The sequence below is a fragment of the Gopherus flavomarginatus genome, chromosome 2 (genome assembly GCF_025201925.1).
Source record: "Gopherus flavomarginatus isolate rGopFla2 chromosome 2, rGopFla2.mat.asm, whole genome shotgun sequence".
NCBI classification, from domain to species: Eukaryota; Metazoa; Chordata; order Testudines; family Testudinidae; genus Gopherus; species Gopherus flavomarginatus.
In genome coordinates, this window is record NC_066618.1 from 277108473 (window position 1) to 277128245 (window position 19773).

Here is a 19773-nt window from a genome sequence, read left to right on the forward strand (position 1 = left end):
TGTTATCAGGGATGCCGGAATGAAGGGGGGCCGAGGGCCCTGGCCCCATCACTTTTACTGGCCATAAGGGTGAGCGATGGGTGGGACAGGGTGGAGAGGAGTGAGTGGGGAGGGGAGGCTTGGGGAGAAGGAGCAGCGAGGGAGGGGGCGGGAGCAGGGTCACTACTCAGGCACTGGTGCCCGCTCCACACTTTTAGGAAGCTTTCACCGCTGCTGAGTGTTATTGTACGCCATACTGATATCTTCCATATGATATCAGAGCTAAGCTTGTTTACCAATCTAGACCTAGTTATTTGAAGGGAATATAAAATCAGTAACATCAATATATATATATATCTAATGTATAGTTGTGCCCCTTCAGATTAGCTAGGAATGAAATTAATTCTGATTTGTGACCAGAAGGGCAAAAAGTGTAAGAGTTTCCAGGATATTTGTGTTGTAACATCTCCATTTGGCTGGTTGTAGAATGATTTGGGAGGATTGTTATGCTGATCCTGAGCAATTTTGCACACGCTTAGCTTGGCCCTCGAAAATCAGGACACAAGTCCCCTTAAAGATCATGTAGTTATCAGGCAGACCATCCTGCAATGCAGATCTCATAAATAGAGCTAAGGATGAATGAAGTGCTATTATCCTCTTGTTACGTAAGGGAACCTGAGGCACAGAGAGACGATGGGACCTCAAAGGGGTGCTTAACTCCCATTCATTTCAATGGAAGTTAGGTGCTTACCTTTGAGAATCTGGGCCTAAGTGACTTGCCCAAATTCACAGGAAGTCTGTGGGAGAGCAGGGAACTGAATCCAATACCAAGGTTACACCCTAACCACTGGGGTATCCTTCCTTCCCAACTTACTATACAGTTGTACCAAAAGGTATAGGGATTGTTTTTAAAGGGTGCCTGGGGTCTACACTGCAGTAAAATAACCCGCAGTACCAAGTCATATAGACATTTTTGCCATGTAGACTTTTGGGTTCGGTTTCTGAGATCTTCTATTGCGGTGTTTCAGACCTGGGCTCCAGCCCAACCCTGAGTGCTGCAGTTTTTAACCCCATAGCCTGAGCTCCGAGAGTCCAAATCAGCTGACCCAAGCCCTCTGCAGCTATGCTGGTCTTTATTGCAGTGTGGACATCCCTTAAAAGACCAAGTGCTGAATAGTCCAGTACTTTCAGGTGAACCACTGAGGCACCGTGATGGAATGATGAAGTTAACCTTTGATCAGCCACTTTTTTCATTTCACTTTAGTTAATAAACAAAGTTGTTGATGTTTCCAGTGCACTCTGTATGGCATTTTACACAGTGCTGAAATTCATTCTTACCGGTCACAAGTTCATTTACAAATAGGTCTGGACTGTAACTTTTTAGTAATATAAAATAGAAAACATTTCCTGTAGGGTGAGGCAATCACGAAAATGGAATTAACTTGATTGTGTTCAAGTTAGGGAAAACACTGCATCGGAGATGCTTTCCTCTGAATCTTTGGGTACACCTTTTGATATCAAAATAAATTGGCCTCCATTTAAAATGATCCTCCTTGTGTGGGGAACATTTTCTGGATTCTGATTACCATCCTTTTGTTTTGTTACAAAATCCTCACCACTTTGTAACCAATACTGTTTAGACTATAAGCTTTTCAATGTGTATTTGTATAGCGTCCAGCACAGTCATGGTCTGGGGCCTCATGGCACTACTGTGCTTTAAATAATAACAAATAGCAAGCAATTTAAAAATAGAGGAACAACAAAGTTTGATATCTTTCAAGCAAAGTAGCTGGCTCACAGAGAGAACACAAGGTGACTAATATACCCTAGTACACCAGTGCCTTGAATGTTCTCAATGATGCCAATAAACAATGGAGGACCTAACAGAAAGACAGCTGTGCTTAGTTCAACTTCATAAGATGACAGGTTACTCAAATAGCAAAGGCAAGTATTGCTAAGGAAAAGCGTTTTCAGTTTTATAAATGTGTATCCAAAACACTGGGACAGTTATTTTTTTGTAAGTTTATTTTACAATATCTGTTTCAAGACTCCTTAGACATCTGTTAATAGCCCCTGTGGCTTTCTGACTTGCAATGCCTAGTTTTACATGATTAGCCTGACCATGTTTTTGTTGGTTTTTAGCTTTCCACATGCCAATTTATAATTAAGAACTGTTTATAATTAAGAACTGTGTCGGATAATAAAAAGTTGCATCTGTTTGCTTAGTGTTAATGACTACTAAAAATGGATCAGGAATTGCTTTCTGAAGAACTGCTTTCCCCATATATATATTTTTTTTTCCTTCCATGGCAGGCTGATGAATTCTGAGAACACACTTTTACAAGCCAGGGAAGAGGAGGGAGTCAAGTATGAACGGACCGTCATGGCATCTGAGTTGATTGAGTGGCTGATCCAGGAAGGAGAAGTCACAACAAGGACTGAGGCAGAACAACTTGGCCGTAGGCTGTTAGAGCATGGAATTATACAGCACGGTGAGGAATTTAATGCCTGGTAACAAAAGCTACACTTTTTACAACACTTTTTCCATGCAGGATCATGTAAAAAGGTTGCAGATCATGCTGTTTGGTCCTAAAACATTTCCAATTCTAACTCCGATCTAAATGATGGCTGTATAATTATTTTTAAGAAAGGGTGAAATTTTCAAAAGCACTCAAAACCACTAGAATTTGGGTTTGAGTTGCTAGTGACAAATAAGCAATGAATAAAAGGCAACCTTTTTTTTGGTGGTGGATAATTAAACAGTGGAAGTCATTGCCCTAGGATATAATTGAGGTAAATAGCTTAGTAAAAGTCAAAGGATTAGAGCCATAAATAAGGAGAGTTACACTAGCTAGAATAAAAATTACAAGCTTTATAAATCCTCATGCTTCAGGACATGAGCAGATCATAATCTGATATCAGAGAAGAATGTCCCCATCCCTATCGTATTGCACATTTGGCTAGATATGTTTGGAAAAGGATGGGGAAATCACTTTCACCTGAAACATTATTACAGTTAGTCCTGCACTGTAAGGTCTTTGAAAGAGGGTTTTAGTATCTGTTCAGTGCTCAGCACAATGGGGCCCCTTGGTGCTACTGGCACAACATAACTTGCTACAATAAGGGTAAATCTCACTTGTGCACGTGACAGAGCTTTCTTGAGGGCATGAACTCCCCCAGGAACTAAGGACCCTCGCAAACCTCACCACCTTTTGCTCTAACTGCAAGGTGAATCTCTTTGACCTTACTTTCTCTAACATAAACATATACCAATGTGTGTGTGTGTGTGTGTGTGTGTGTGTGTAAATATTAAAAAAATAAATCTAGACCACTTCACGGTATGTACTTCTCCCCCTGGAGAGGGGATGAGAGAACAGACTCGTGACATGTGTTAGTCATATTGCTTAATGCGCTACTGGAAGGCGCTCAGATGCTACAATGATGAGCACGGCATAAGACCTATATAGATTAGAATACAGTACAGATTTAACAATAACAGGTAACTGCATGAAGCAGAGTACCAGATTAGATGGATTGTCTTTCTGTTGTTCTATGACAATACCTGTATTCTCAAGGAAGGAAGCTGCAAAAAAGGCTAGGTGTTATAAAGTACTTCTACGGTTTCTCTGTGACTTTAGTCAAATGTGAAATTTGTCTTTACCTTGTAATAACAGCAGCTACTTCTGAATGTTTACAAGAAGCAGCTTCACATTCTATAATTACTCTTGTTGCTAATGTATGCTTTATAGAGTGCCAACTGCTGAGGACTTAGTACAAAGTGAAAATGTTCACCCCCTCCACCCCCCTCCATAGCAGCAATTATTTCATTTGTATTTTTACCCCAAGCTTTTTCTATATGTAGATACAGGGCCAACTGGTTTAAAAAAAGTCTGATTCACTGTTGAAATGTGTTCAGAGGAAAGAAAATCAGGATGTGATAGATTTATTGCAAAGCAAGCATTGTTCTCATTAACAGAATCCGAAGAATAACCAAGGGTCGCCCTCATCAGCTCTGGGTGGATGCACAAAGATCCTCTCTTGCACCCTTGCAAGGGATTGCTCACCATATGGCTGGAAGGAAGGTGCAGGTCCTGCTTCCACTGAGTGTCCCTGAGGCACTGGTTAGTTGTAAAGGGGGAGAGGTGATGTGAAGGTGTTTCCTTTTCCCACACCAGCCAGTATGGAAAAGGGGTAGTTTGCTGGGCCTGCTGGTGTACACTGCCTGGGTAAGCCTAGTCAACCAGGATTTCTCCTAGTTGATTCTGGATACAGTGAGTTCCTCCACATCCATCTAGTCTACTCTGTTCTGTTCCTATTCTTACACTTTAGCTCCAATAAGCTAAAGGGTGCCAAGAGCACAATCTAACCTGGAATTAGGGTAGTTGATTCAGTTTTGAAACCCATGAACCTTTAAGTGATCACTCAAGGGCAATGAAAATCAATGGCTGAACATGAGTGGTCATCTCATAAACTAGAACAGAATTGTACCCAATGTAACTTAAACACTGAGATCCTTATTCACCTTTATTTGACAAAGGTAAATTCCATTAGCATCGTAGAGATTTTGCTTGCATAAAGATGGAATAAAAACTGAACCAGGGCCTTGGAACTTAGCACTATATTTGGGAATACTTTGGGCAGACTTTTAAAACATAAGTTTGTTTTATAAGGGTATTCTGACATACAGGTTTCACTAAATCTGTTTGTTTGGATAGGGTTAGAAATTATTTGGAGAAAGATTTAACATGAAAGATTACAGATTGAGCTGTAGCAAATGGATATATCTATAGACTTACTAAGTCATTGCAGTTTAGTTTTCCTTAAATAGCTGAGCTAGGCTTGAGAGGTTTTCTTTACACAATTTTAGACTCGAACTGTAACAGTGGGTATGTGTATTCTGTTTGTCCCCCCTTACTGTATTCTAGGTCAGATGCATTCCATTTACCAATAAAAACAGTATTTTCCCCCACTGCCAGCATAGTGAGTTCATTACCAAACTATGTTCCTCATGCTTTCTTTGTCATGATCTATAAAGTTTCACTTGACACTAATTGACATCCTTGTTGGCAGTACAAGCAGCAAGGACATGGACTGAATAGGAATGGAGAATGAAATTCCTTCTTTCTCTAAAGGTGATCTCTAGCGAACAATATTGTTGAATATGCCTGAAGCAGAATAAAATACACTTTTTTATTATATTACTTCTGCAATCATAAGTATGATAGAACTAGTCTGTATAAAGATAATTTCCATCTGTAACTAAATAGTGCCAATTTAGTTATTGATACCTGTTCTCATTTCACTGACTTCAGAAAAATATTTTGCAGCTGAGGCAGTATTTGTCTCTTCTTATGTGCTGAGCACAATGTCCTGTCATATTTGTCTTCATTTTATTCAGTCATCCTCAACCCAGATTTCACACAAGAAGCTATTAGCTATGCTTAATTTAAAAAAGGAAAACTAGATGTTTAAAAGGAATTATGCAAATGCTGTAGAAAGGTGAAATGTTTTGACTTCAGAAGTGTTGTACTATAGCCAGTTGATAGACAACTTGGGGTATATTTTCAAAAGGACCTCGGTCTGACCTCCCTTTGTGCATATACAACTTTACACACGCTATGACTGAATTTGTAAATGGCCTTGTTGACGTCTACAGGATTTGTACAAGCAAATGTGGTTTTGTATGAGTATTCTACTACTTTGTGTATGCAAATCATGATTCACAAAAATTGCATGCCCTAATAGAGGTCATAGCCTGAAAATTTGTCTCTTTGTGTACTAGGGCAGCATATCCTGTACATCTCTTAAAGCTTGAGTTGCCACTTACAATGACCTGTATTTAGTCTGCCTTTGCAACCACTGATTAAATTCATCAGATGATTGGAGCAAAGATTCTATAAAGGAATGAGAAGCATGTCTGTGCATACATAAAACTAAAAGAGCACAGGACAAATTTTGCAGCTGTATAAAATTCCGGTTCTTAAGACATGTAGACACATTGAATGCTGTAACGTTCAGACAAAGGAGTTTTTTTTTACACACAGGGGATCTGTCATATTTTATCTAGAGTTTGGAAGCACTGGGACAGAGTATCTGCTGTGACTAAAATTCACACAATGCAGTGGGGGGCAGAGGGGAGAGAGGGGGAGTGAGGGAGCTAGTTGCAGTTCTCCATTTGCCAAGTTCTGCAGTCGGTTAGAGCAATCCCCAGGCTGCTCTAATCCAGGGGTTTACAAACCTTTTTCCCCATGCAAGTGCAATAGCCACTGCAGCCCACTATTAACACTTCTCAAGGAAAATTATTAATTTTAATTATTACATTCATATAAACTATAACACTGTAAATAAACAATGTACATTTCCTTTTCATTTTAATGTCAACAATTATAATGAAATAAATTCCTAGCAGTAGGCACTCAAAGAAATGCTTCATGATCTTTGTAACCAAACAGTTGTAGTAAAACTACACTTTAAAAAAATGTTGAGAGCAAAATGAGGTGTTCAAAGAGGCAAAACACAATTTTGTATAAAACCGAACAGTAAGCAACATATTGTTAACAAAATTGTTTAAAAAACACACTGTGTTATTATGTGATTTTAAAACAAAATAGTTGTCCAACTTTGAACATTATATTGTGTCTTCAATTTTTTTTTAGTGTAAAATTTGAATTTCTCTGCTAAGTAAACCCAACCCTAGTCTCTACTAATTAGAAAAAAAATCAAATATTGTAAATAAAATATAAACTAAGGGTTAATGTCTCTTTCACCTATAAAGGGTTAACAAACAGTGACCTGCAAACACCTGACCAGAGGACCAATCAGGAGACAAGATACTTTCAAATCTCGTGGAGGGAAGCCTTTGTTTGTGGGTTTTGGGTTTGGCTTTGTTCTCTCTGGGTCCGGGACAGGACTAGAGGTGCAACCAGGTTTCTGCCAATCTCCCTGCTACAGTCTCTTTTCTATTCAGAATTGTGAGTAAGAAAAAAGGCAGTTATAGTCTTTTAATTTGTTTTCTTATTTGCATATGTGTACTTGCTGGAAGTAGCTTAAATTGTGTTTCTGCTGGAGAAAGTTTCTTTCTATTGTTTATAAGTTGAAAGACCCTGTAACTGTTTACCATCTAAAGTGCAGAGATAAACCTTTTACTTTTTTTTCTTTCTTTTTTATTAAAAGTTTTACTTTTAAGACCTGTTGATTTTTCTCTCCTAATTAAGGCTCAAAGAAATTGAGTCTGTATATACCAGGGAATTGGTGGGAAGCAAGGAGGGAAAGGTAAATTTGTATTGCCTCTGGGTGAGGGGGAGAGAGAAACTTGATCTCTCTGTGTTGTGTTTCAAGGAATTGATTCACAGTATCTCCTAGTGTACCCAGGCAGGAAAGATCTGGGAGGAGGTAAAGAGGTGGGAGGGAATGGTTTATTTCCCTTTGTTGTGAGACTCAAGGAATCTGGGTCTTGGGGTCCCCTGGGAAGGTTTTGGTGGGATCAGAGGATATCAGGCCCTAAAAATTCCTAATTCGTGGCAGCGCTACAGAATCTAAACTGGTAATTAAGCTTAGAGGACTTTATGCTAGTACCCATATCCTGGATGCTAAGGTCCAGATTTGGGAATTATACTATGACAATTGTGTCTTCAATTTTTTTTTAGTGTAAAATTTGAATTTCTCTGCTAAGTAAACCCAACCCTAGTCTCTACTAATTAGAAAAAAAATCAAATATTGTAAATAAAATATAAAATAACTTCTAGACCAGGAGTCTTTTTAATGGGATGGATGTGCCTGCTTCTCCTTGTTCAGTTTTTCCAGCTGGGGATATATGTTAGTGAGGCTCAGCCTGATCTCGTCTACAATTTTCAGCCTTTCAGCCAGCTCAGGGTGCAGGCAGCAGTATCTAGGGGCTCTGTGCAAAGAGGAGGGTAGCTCAGGGTGCAGGCAGGGTGTAGTTAGGGGCTGTGTGCTGAGAGTGGGGTAGCTCAGGGTGCAGCCAGGGGTGAAACTCAGGGTGTCGGGAGGGGCTGTGTCCGAGGGGGTGCTGCTGCTGCTGCAGGGCCAGGCTGTGTGCTCAGTCCCTAGTTGACACAGTGGGACAGCTCCACTCCTTGTGGCTGTGTGTGCGCCGGGCTGGGCCATCCCATCCTACTCAGTCACTGTGACCTCCAGCACCCAGTGATTCCCAGCACCGAGGACTACACCTACCTGAGGCTGGAGGGTGCGGCGGCCATTACCCAGCTCTGCCAAAACTCCACCCATGATGGCGGACCACCTGGAACTGGGTCATGGCCCACCTTTGGACCATGGCCTACAGTTTGGGAACCTCTGCTCAAGAGATCTCTAAGGAGAGGGAGGGGCTACAACATCAGTTGGCACATCATGGCATGGTTTTTCTGCTGAGGGATGTGGCCAGTCCCCCAAAAGACTGCTTGTAGCACACACTAGCTTGACACGTGACCTACTCCATTACAAAGGTACAGCAGTGTGAGCCTCATGGCTCATTCCTCCTGCAATCCTGTCAGGATCCCTGGACCATAGGACCAATGTACTAGGCAGCATTCCTGCTTCCTGTACAAGACTTGCTGGAGCAGGATTTGGCCCTTAATTTGCTAATTTCAAGGTCAGCATATTAGCAGTTTGTCTGGCCCTTGTAATATAAATTAATGCTGCATGGTTAGGTGAAGAGACTAAATGTGGTTGATTCTGCAAAGATTGGCATATGAGTGTTCCTTCTCTTTCATCCAGAGCCCCATGGATATGGAGTTGCGGGACTGTATGTATACCTGCAGGCTTGCAGTCAGTCAAGTTGAAGGTTTGGGATCAGATCAAGATCAAGGGATCTCAAGCTGTTAAGTGCTTTCCCTTTTAGATCTGGTTCATATTGGGAGAGGGAAGTCCTTTCCTATGACACCACTTGTGTTTGCCAGGCAGTACTTGCATATGCTCTGTGGCAGTGTCTTAAAATAGTATATTTTTAAATGCTTTAAAAATTCTCACCAAATTAAAACACACATTGATTTTACGTCAATGTATATGCAGTACAGCTTGTGCTTGTATCCAGTTCCAACTTACGAGAAATGTAGCACCTAGGAAGCAACATTCAATCTCTTGTTTCTATGCCAGATTACTCATCTCTTTCAGTATTCCTGCTTCCCAGGCTGCTGCTTACATTTGCATGCATGTATTTTGGATTATTTTCTCCTAGATTCACTGGGTCTGATTGTCTTGTGCCCTGCACCTTGTGTAGTCATGGACTGAAGTGCAAAGTAGATATAAAATGCTACCAAATCAGGTGTCAACCATTACAGGCAGTGCAGAACAGGGCCCAGAATACCCTTTCATGTTACTATGTTATATTTATGATGTTATTTCACTGCCTTTTTCCAGATTAAATTTCATTTGTTGTTTTCTCCCCATGCTTTTTGTCTCCCCATTTCCCTTTGTATTAGTCCTTTGTCATGACTGGTGTTAACTCCTCTCAAGTTATTATCTTCTGTGAGTTTCATTAATACGATGTTTGCAATCTCTTCCAAATCAATAAAGAAGCTAGCATGGGGTTGGAAGGAAGGAAGGGATAGCTTAGTGGCTTGAATGTTGGCCTGCTAAACCATAGGTTATGAGCTCAGCCCTTGAGGGGGCCATTTAGGGATCTAGGGCAAAAATCTGTTTGGGGATTAGTCCTGCTTTGAGTAGGGGGTTGGACTAGATGACCTCCTGAGGTCCCTTCCAACCCTGCTATTCTATGATATGAAGTTAGAAGTCTTCTCCCAACTCTTTTGTAGAACTAAGACATAGTTTAGAAACAAGAGTAAGGAAATGGATGGCTTAGATTCTGTCTTCCATTACTAGTCCCTTTTCTCATTTAGATTATCAGTTTGACTTTGGACCTGGTCAGTAATAGCCATACATTAGCATCTGAAGGATGATTGGGGGCCATGATGAAACAGTCAATGACTTTAGCCCAGTTCCTGCTGGGAAAATGTTCACCTCACAATTGGCACTAATTGGTATCTCTGTTCTGTCTCATTTGTCATTGAACTATCCCCTATGGCAGTGGTAGACAGTGGCAGAGGTAGACAGTGTAGAACAGAGATGATGCTTGGAGGTGGTGTGTTTTGAAGAATCTTGCATTCTTAATGACTGTGCTCTACCTGTTGTGGTGATAAACAAGTCTTCAGAATCCAGAGTTCTCCACCTGATACTTTCCATCAGCACTAATACATCTGTTTGATAGGGTTTTTGGAGAGGACTCAGCATTTGCTTCCCTGAAAGATGCAGGAATGGAAAGAAGCTCTTTTGAAGGTAGCTGGCTAGCAGAGTTCCTGTTTGAATAAGGGTTTTGTTGTAGTATTATAAAGTTATTATTTAAATCTGAATACATTTTAAAAAATGTATTCTGGTTGATTGCACTGGGCCCAATCTTGAGAGGCGCTGAGCACATGCAGATCCTACTAACTTATAGCAGATGGGAGAGCTCGATGGGGGAGCTCAGCACCTCTCAAGATTTTGTCTATTGTCAACTAATCATCCACTGTTCTCGTGGATGAAGACAACGTTCACAGTGACTTGTACAATAACTATTGACTTCTGCATCAGCTTTTACATCACCACCTTCTGCAAGCCGAAATATAGTACACCTCTACCCCGATATAACAGTAACACAGATTTGGATATAACGCAGTAAAACATGGTAAAACAGCGCTCTGGGGGCCTGTGTGCTCCGGTGGATCAAAGCAAGTTCAATATAACATGGTAAGGTTTTTTGGCTCCTGAGGACTGCGTTATATTGGGGTAGAGGTATAGCACTGTGTAACAAGAAACTCTCTAAGCAAAGGAATGCAATATTAAGCAGCAAGATATAATGCTTTTTTATGTATTCACCAATAAACCTGATCTTGTACAGACCTGAAAGTAGAAGAAAATTTAAAAAAAACTCTTATGATCTGATTGTCTTTTACTGCTTGCAAAAGGGGCTAAGCTGTCCAGAAGCATCTTTCATTTATTATAGTGTATGTGTTGCATTAATATATTTCTCCAATTGCCTGTTTTTAACTATTGTTTCTTATTTTTTGAGTGAAACATGGCATTGACATGTACAGCTTCCTTAATTGCCATTCTCTCTTTTGGACTATGATTTGTGGATACTGGAGATAAGTTCATTCTTCAATTTATAATCTCTGTTAGTAATTCACTGTGTGCTTTCCTTCATTGGAATGGCTCCTAACCAGAGACTTTCTCCCTTGAAGAGTGACACAAGAACGTGCTTTATCGTCTCTTCTGTTTGTTTTAATCCTTGAATCTCTTGCAATAGCTATCAGAAATTCTCCAGGTACTCAGGCCATCAGCGTCTATGCTAAAGATCATAAAATCACTCTTTATAGGTGATGGCCTGCTTTATCTCAGTGACGCAAACCTCCATTCAGCACCCAAAGAAGCCTTAGAGACCTCCACACACACTATATCTGATTTTAGTATAAATATGACCAAATTAAAGGTGATGTCCATAGGAGACTATTCTCCATAAGTTTTTTGGTTGTTTGTTTTACAAAATTCCATGCTAGCTGTGTCCCTAGAGGAATTCAAATACAGATTTCACCCAATTTAACTTCTTAGGCTAAATCCACAGCCCATTTTATTTACTTTACATCAGGTTTTAAAAACAACCTTTCTGCTATCAGTTCAAGTTTTCTCAAGTTTTTACTCTTAAGGGGGTTAAGGAGTGAGAGCCCCCCATGTGATCATGTAATCTTATTATCCTCAGTTTCATCCTTCCCCTTTACCATTCTCTCCCTGTGTTATCTCACTCCTTCCAGTGTTGTTCTTGTGGGCAGTGAATTTGTCTGTATTTGTTTCATGATGCACTGTGCACATCTGTGGGGCTGTGTAAGTAAAGCAGGAAGACTTGTTTCCAAATTATCTTCATCATTCTATTTTTCTGAGAAAAGTTTCAATTTTTAACAGCTGCAACATAAAAGGCCTTTTTCATCTTCTCCTATCTCCTACCCACAAACTCCATAGTTTGCATATTTTATTTAGAAGCAAAGAAAAGCAGATAACTGTGTTCTATAAACTTGCTTTATTAAAGACTAAATCTGCACATAGGCAAACTGTAATGATTCACTGAACAGACCACTGAACTGAATGCATGGTAATGCTGGCGTTGTGTAATATTCTAGATAAAATCCACTGCCTTTGAAAACATTCTTACACTTTCAGAAAAAGATCATAGATTCATAGGACTAGAAGGGACCTCGAGAGGTCGTCTACTCCAGTCCCGTGGTAAGACTATATTATCTAGACGATTCCTGACAGGTGTTTGTCTAACCTCTTTAAAAATCTCCAGTGATGGAGATTCCACAACCTCCCTAGGCAATTTATTCCAGTGCTTAACCACCCTGATGGTTAGGAAGTTTTTCCTAATGTCCAACCTAAACTGCCCTTGCTGCAATTTAAGCCCATTGCTTCTTGTCCTATCCTCAGAGGTTAAGATGAAATTTTTTTCTTCCATCTCCTTGTAACAACCTTTTATGTACTTGAAAACGGTTATGATGTCCCCTCTCAGTCTTCTCTTTTCCAGACTAAACAAACCCAATTTTTTCAGCCTTCCCTCATAGGTCTTGTTTTCTAGACATTTAATCATTTTATTGCTCTTCTCTGGATTTTCTCCAGTTTGTCCACATCTTTCCTGAAATGTGGCACCCAGAACTTGACACAATACTCCAGTTGAGGCCTAATTAGTGCAGAGTAAAGCAGAAGAATTACTTTTGAGTATTACTTACAACACTCCTGCTAATACATCCCAGAATGATGTTTGTTTGTTTTTTGCAACAGTGTCCCACTGTTGACTCATATTTAGCTTATGGTCCACTGTGACCCTGATCCCTTTCAGCAGTACTCTCCTAGACAGCCATTTCCCATTTTGTATGTGTGCAATCCCTCCCACCTTAGTATCGTCCACAAACTTTATAAGTGTACTCTCTATGCCATTCTCTAAATCATTGATGAAGATATTGAACAGAACCAGTCCCAGAACTGAACCCTGCGGGACCCCACTTGTATGCCCTTCCAGCATGACCGTGAACCACTGATAATTACTCACTGGGAATGGTTTTCCAGCTAGTTTTGCACCCACCTTGTAATAGCTCCATCTAGGTTGCATTTTCCTAATTTGTTTATGAGAAGATCATGCGAGACAGTATCAAAAGCTTTACCAAAGTCAAGATATACCATGTCTACCACTTCACCCCTATCCACAAGGCTTGTTACCCTGTTAAGAAGGCAATAAGGTTGGTTTGACATGATTTGTTCCTGACAAATCCATGCTGACTGTTACTCATCACCTTGTTATCTTCTAGATGTTTGCAAATTGATTGTTTAATTATTTGCTCCATTATTGCTCCATTATCTTTCCAGGTACAGAAGTTAAGCTCACTGGTCTGTAAAGCCCCAGGTTGTCCTTATTTCCCCTTTTATAGATGGGCACTATATTTGCCCTTTTCCAGTGGTCTGGAATCTCTCCCATCTTCCATGACTTTTCACAGATAATTGTTAATGGCTCACCTATCTCCCCAGTCAGCTCCTTGAGTATTCTAGGATGCATTTCATTAGGCCCTGGTGACTTGAAGACATCTAACTTGTCTAAGAAATTTTTAACTTGTTCTTTCTCTATTTTAGCCTCTAATCTTACCTCATTTTCGCTGACATTCACTATGTTAGACATCCAGTCTCCACCAACCACCTTGGTGAAAACCAAAACAAAGAAGTCATTAAGCACCTCCGCCATTTCCACATTTTCTGTTGTTATTTCCCTCCCATCATTGAGGCCTACTCTGTCCTTGGTCTTCCTCTTTCTTCTAATGCAGTGGTCCCCAACCTTTTTGGCTGGCTGGCACCAGCCGAAGGACCACTGCGGCAGTGCAGCACCCGCCAAAATGCCACCGAATTTTGGCGGCATTTCAGCGGCGATGCCTCTCGATGACGCCGCTTGCCATCGACAAGCGGCATCATTGAGAGGTGTTGCTGCCCAAATTCGGGAGCGACACCTCTCGATGACGTCACTTGTCAACGGCAAGCGGCATCAGCGAGAGGCATCCCTGCCGAAATTCGAGGGCGATACCTCAAGATGACGTCATTTCTCGGTGACAAGCGTCGTCATCGAGAGGCGTCCCTGCCGAAATGCCGCTGAAATTCGGCGGCATTTCGGCGGGTGCTCTCCTGGGGGCCAGGACGTGGGCGCATTAAGATGCGTCTGCGGGCGCCATGGCGCCCGCGGGCACTGCGTTGGGGACCACTGTTCTAATGTATTTATAGAATGTTTTCTTGTTACCCTTTATGTGTCTAGATGCTACATTTACAAACTTTAACCTGCTTTCATGCTTTAAACTACTTGAAGTATAGTGTTGAAGCAGTGAACAATCAGTACAAGATACAGTCAGAAGTATTGGAGCATAAACTTTCATGGGTGAATACCCACTTCTTCAGACGCATGTGTCTGACGAAGTGTGTATTCACCCATGAAAGCTTATGCTCCAATACTTCTGTTAGTCTATAAGGTGTCACAGGACTCTGTCACTTTTTGCAGATCCAGACTAACACAGCTACCCCTCTGATACAGTACAAGATACATTACTTAATAGGAGATAAGCTACCATTGGACTTCAGAGACCTGTAATTTGGAATCCTATTGCTTAAGTTTTTATACTGCTTAAAAATGTCATATTTCATAGCTGTGATGCATGAAATGTGGTTCTTTCATTACATTACAACTTTTTTCCTGACCTGCAATTGGAGTGTGTGTGTGTGTGTGTGTGTGTGTGTGTGTGTGTGTGTGTGTGTATACAGGGGCGGCTCCAGGCCCCAATACGCCAAGCGCGTGCTTGGAGCGGCAAGCCACAGGGGGCGCTCTGCCGGCGCCGCAAGAGTGGCAGGCAGGCTACCTTCAGCGGCTTGCCTGCGGAGGGTCTGCTGGTCCCGCGGCTTCGGTGGACCCTCTGCAGGCAAACCGCCGGAGGCAGCCTGCCTGTCATGCTTGGGGCGGCAAAATCCCTAGAGCCGCCCCTGTATGTATATATACACACACACAGGGACATATCCTCAGCTAGTGTAATTTGGAACAGCTGTGAAGATTTACACTGAGAAGATGTCTCCTTGTTTATATGAGACAGTCTGAAACGGAAGCAGTTCAACACTACATGTTCTGCACGTGGAAAGTGAAATCTTTGCAGTACAAATGTGGAAACAATACCATATTGGTTTGTCATAGCAAGAACTTAAACGTCTATTGGAGTATGTACACAGATGGTTTTATCTGTAGTTCAAATAATATATACACATTCATAAGGCTAGAGATACATGTACAATGTTTATATAGAAGGGAGAATCAAGGACCAATAATTGGCTCTCTGCTTATTGAACATATGTGCAAACATTCTGACTCCTCCTTAGGTTGAGAGAGCTCCAAACAGATGTGATTCAGCAATATGTAATAAGAAACTAATCTGAATAGGTACCATTATTAAAACACATTTGCAGATGCTAGATTAGCTATAGAAAAACAAATTTATTTGGGCATAAGCTTTCGTGGGCTAAAACCCACTTCATTGGATGCATGCAGTGGAAAATACAGTAGGGAGAGAGAGAGAGAGATATTCATAGAGAGCATGAAAAAATGGGTGTTGCCATACCAACTCTTACAAAAGTTTTTTTTCTCCTGCTGATAATAGTCCACCTTAATTGACTAGTCTTGTTAGAGTTGGGATGGCAACACCCATTTTTTCATGTTCTTTGTGTATATATATCTTCCTACTGTATTTTTGACTGCATGCATCCGATGAAGCTGGGTGATAACAGAGCAAGGCCCTAATTTTGTTTTTAAAGTATGCAGGCTTACCCTGCCAGAGCCTCATGCAAAAGTGTGCACACATTTTCAACAAGTTGGCCCTCATTCTGTCTTCTGTCTCCAAGACATGGACACTGAGCTGGCAAAAGGCCAGAGGAATAAGAGGCAGCCTCAGAAAGCTATGTATTCTCCTCCAAGAAGGGCACCATTATTTTATAACTATAACATTAACCAGGGCACAATCTGTACTGATGGACAGCTGTGTTCCCTCAGTTCACCAACCTGAGGTGCCTCTTACATTGCTTTGCTGTGAGAGCAACCATCCTGGTCTGCTCACACACAGACTTCAGCATGTAAATCACTCCCCACTATTCTGTATGAGTGCTGTAGCCAGCCACTCATGAATTGCATTGCAGGGTAACACCAGCAGACTCCCAGTTCCAGATTTTCCCCCGGAAATGTGCATCTTGTACTGCCCAGTGCCCTGACAACACAAGCTCATATAAAGTCCATCATTTCATTAATAGAAAATGATATGCACAAATCTTGTTATACCAAATGAAGTTTCTCAAAAATGTCAATGCAAACCCATACTGGGTTAGAGAAAACAAGTTTATTAACTATAGAAAGATAGATTTTTAAGTGATTACAAGTAATGAGGCATAAAAGTCATAATTTGTTAAAAGTAAATAAAAGTTAAAATATATCTAATATGTAACTTAACAAGCTAAATGAATTCAAAGCAAAGGTTTCTCTCACCACATGCTTTAGCAGTCTTACTGGCTGGAATCCTTTCAGCCAGAACCCCCTGCCCTAGTTCAGTGTTGATCGCTTTGTCTTTCAGGTGTTGTTGATGCTGTGAGTAGAGAGGAAGGGAGAGATGAGTTGGGGAAACTGTTCCCCATTTTTATATCTTTTTCCTCCTCTTGAGAATCATCTCTAGCCGGGGTTCAGGAGACAGAAAGTCTGTGTGACAGGAACTTTCAGCAGTTTCTTTGCCAAGATGTAAATTTCTCACTCACCCCCTTTTTCCTGCCAGAGAATGGCCACTTAATCAGGTGATAGTCCGTTTGGTTTTGTTGACACCTGGCTAGGACCATGGCTACACTTACAGTTCTGCAGCGCTGGTAGTTACAGCTGTGTTCGTACAGCTGTGTAGGGCCAGCGCTGCAGTGTGGCCACACTGACAGCTACCAGCGCTGCAGTGTGGCCACATTTGCAGCATTTGCAGCGCTGTTGGGAGTGGTGCATTGTGGGCAGCTATCCCAGCATTCAAGTGGCTGCAACGTGCTTTTCAAAAGAGGGGGGTGGGGTGGAATGTGACAGGGAGCGTGGAGGAGACAGAGAGAATGGATTTTTGGAGCTGACACTGTTCTCAGCTCCCTGCCTTGCAAGTTCTAAGGACTGGAAGACACACAGTACCTACTTTCAATCATTTTAAAAGTTCTGACTCCCCTCCCCCACTCCTCTCTCATTCACTAAATGCAAATTATGCACTCCTAAATAGCCGTCAGACCAGATAAGCAACCCCTCCCCCTCTGCCGTGTGAGCCTGCTGTTTCTCTCTTCAAGCAAACAGCTGTGAACATTCCAAAGTAAATCCCCTGCCTGCCTCCGCTCGCTCAGCAAACAGGAGCTGTGTTTGTTTTTTAAATAAGCAGTTTGGCTGAACTCCGAGCTCTCCCTTTTTTCCGGTTTGTTGTGGACAGGAATTCTGGGATACCTCCTTATACCCCGGAGGTCAATAAAAGCGCTGGTGGGGTCCACACTTGCTGACCAGCGCTGGATCACCAGCACTGGAATCGCTACACCCGAGGCTCGACCGGGTGTACAGCCAGCGCTGCAACCAGGGAGTTGCAGCGCTGGCTGTGCTTTGCAAGTGTGGCCACATCCTAAGTTGCAGCGCTGTAACCCCCTCACCAGCGCTGCAACTCTCTAGTGTAGCCATGGCCTGAGACATCAGTTTGCCTTTTGTCTTTGAGGAACTGGTTTCTACCCACTCTTTTAACTTGGTATATGTCTCACTAATGTTATAGACTAGATTTTTAAAACTTTACATACAACGTTGCCACACATATTTTACCAGCACAATAATGATCAGCACATTATGTTTTTAAATGATACCTCACAAGCCATACGTTCTACAAAATCCCACTATAGTTTTGTAAAAAGAATGAGCATAGGGACACAAACTGTCACAATAATGTTGCCTTATTGTCTGCTTTAAAAAACATTAGTTCTTCTTGGGATAGTGTGCAAAAGTGAAGAATCAAAAAGAAATCAGAGTTGATCCAAAACATTTCATAGGAGGGTGTGGAAAAGCCAGGTTAGAAAGCAGTTCAGTCACAGAAGGATGGTACATCCCATTCATGTACACCAAGCTCCTGCCCTTCCTTCCTTCAGATAATTTCCAACGACCACCTGTTCTGCGAGGCATTCCAGTTAGGATCTGCCCCTCATCATGTATTTGTTTTGTATTTTACTTGCTGTTTCTTTAGAGTGTAAACTTCAGGGCAATGTCCTGTTGTTTCAAAGATGAAGACATTACATTGAGGTCTGGGACTTGCAATATTACGTCTTGGATTATTGCCAAAAATATTATTTCTTGGAGGGACTAATGACAGCTGAGGATCTGTGGCCTTTACTCCAGTTTTATGCCAGCAGGTCTCTATCATAACCAGTGGAGTTACTCCTGTTTTACATCAGTGTAACATGATGTAGAACCAGGGCCTCTGTCCCAATCAGGAAAAGGGTTAGAATTGCATTCTGTGTGCTTCTGGAAAGCGGAGTTTCTCATCTTCAGAGTGGAGTGAAGCATTTGTTTCCAGCTGTGAAAAGACATGAGACATCAGGTCTTAAAATCCCATACAGTTTGCTAACATTTGCTACTTCCTGTCTGGCTGTTGACTTGAAAACTGCTAGCAAGCAGATTCACCTGCACACTCCGTTTCCTTTGCTCTGCACCGGTGACATAAAATAGCCATAACCCTGTTTTAACTGGTAGTTAAGCTGAGTTTATGGCTGCTTCTCGTGGCTGCAGGGTGCAAAGCAGCTGGAGTGTACCAGTGAATCTGTCTCAGTGGGGATCACAGCTTTCAAATGACAGAAAGTATTAATCACCTCATTTTGGTGGTGACTGAGATATCAGCATTAAAAATCACGTGGGACTGAAATTGTGGGTGAAATTGCAGGAAAAAGATGGTTGTGAAAATTACCTGGGTTTTAAAGCACGAGTCACCTAATTTATTAAAATAACTTTTCACATTTTGTTAATCCTCTCCAGTTTTGTGAAATTTGATAAAGATAATATTTGTTCTCCTGCTGTGCTTCCCTCTCACTGTAAATCTGAGAGTTGTTTGTGGCCTTTGCTGGTCACAAGATTGTATGTAAGTGTTAGCAAGTGTATGTAAAATTATATTGGAAGTTACAGTTTGTATTGCATTTTATCTGTTGTACTGTTTGGCAAATAATGACTAGATAGAGCCATTCAAAAACTGCTAAAGCTCCAGTATTAAGAACTCAAAGTGTGGGATATGTCAGGTTTAAGGGACCTAAATTTCCTTGCACTTACACTGATGTAAATCAGGAGTAATGCCATTGAATTCACTGCAGTTACACCCATGCAAAACAGGTGTAGATGAGAAGGGAAGCACAGCATACAGCCCTATCTCTAGTCCTGGGTGTATTGTCCGACTTAGGATTTGTATGATAAATTCTTATGTATTTTAATAACTTTGTAAACACCAATTTACTGTATCTTTCCTTCTCAGTCATTGGTAAGGCTTTCCTTAGTTTCATAGCTTGCCCATCTAAGTTAGTTTTAAGGTTATTAACAACCTCATCCACTGAATTACACCTAAGAAAGTCCATGCTAGGCAAGTCTGTGCATCTCTCTATGACTGTGAAAATTGTTTAGGATTCTTTCCTTCCTTCTCTGCTGACTTAAGCAAAATATGTGATGGGTAAGCT

At 41.3% G+C, this 19773-nt stretch overlaps 1 protein-coding gene across 5 annotated transcripts in view; it reads left to right on the plus strand.

Annotated features, from left to right (window-relative positions):
• DEPTOR (DEP domain containing MTOR interacting protein) overlaps nt 1-19773 on the plus strand; it is a 109385-nt gene that overhangs the window by 53154 nt on the left and 36458 nt on the right. For all 5 annotated transcript variants that reach the window (XR_007772646.1, XR_007772647.1, XR_007772648.1 and 2 more), the window contains exon 5: nt 2293-2471. Coding sequence is in view for 2 of the 5 variants with exons in the window: in XM_050941090.1 (XP_050797047.1) it covers nt 2293-2471 (179 nt within the window). In the remaining 3 variants the exon portion in view is untranslated. The remainder of the gene's footprint in view (nt 1-2292; nt 2472-19773) is intronic.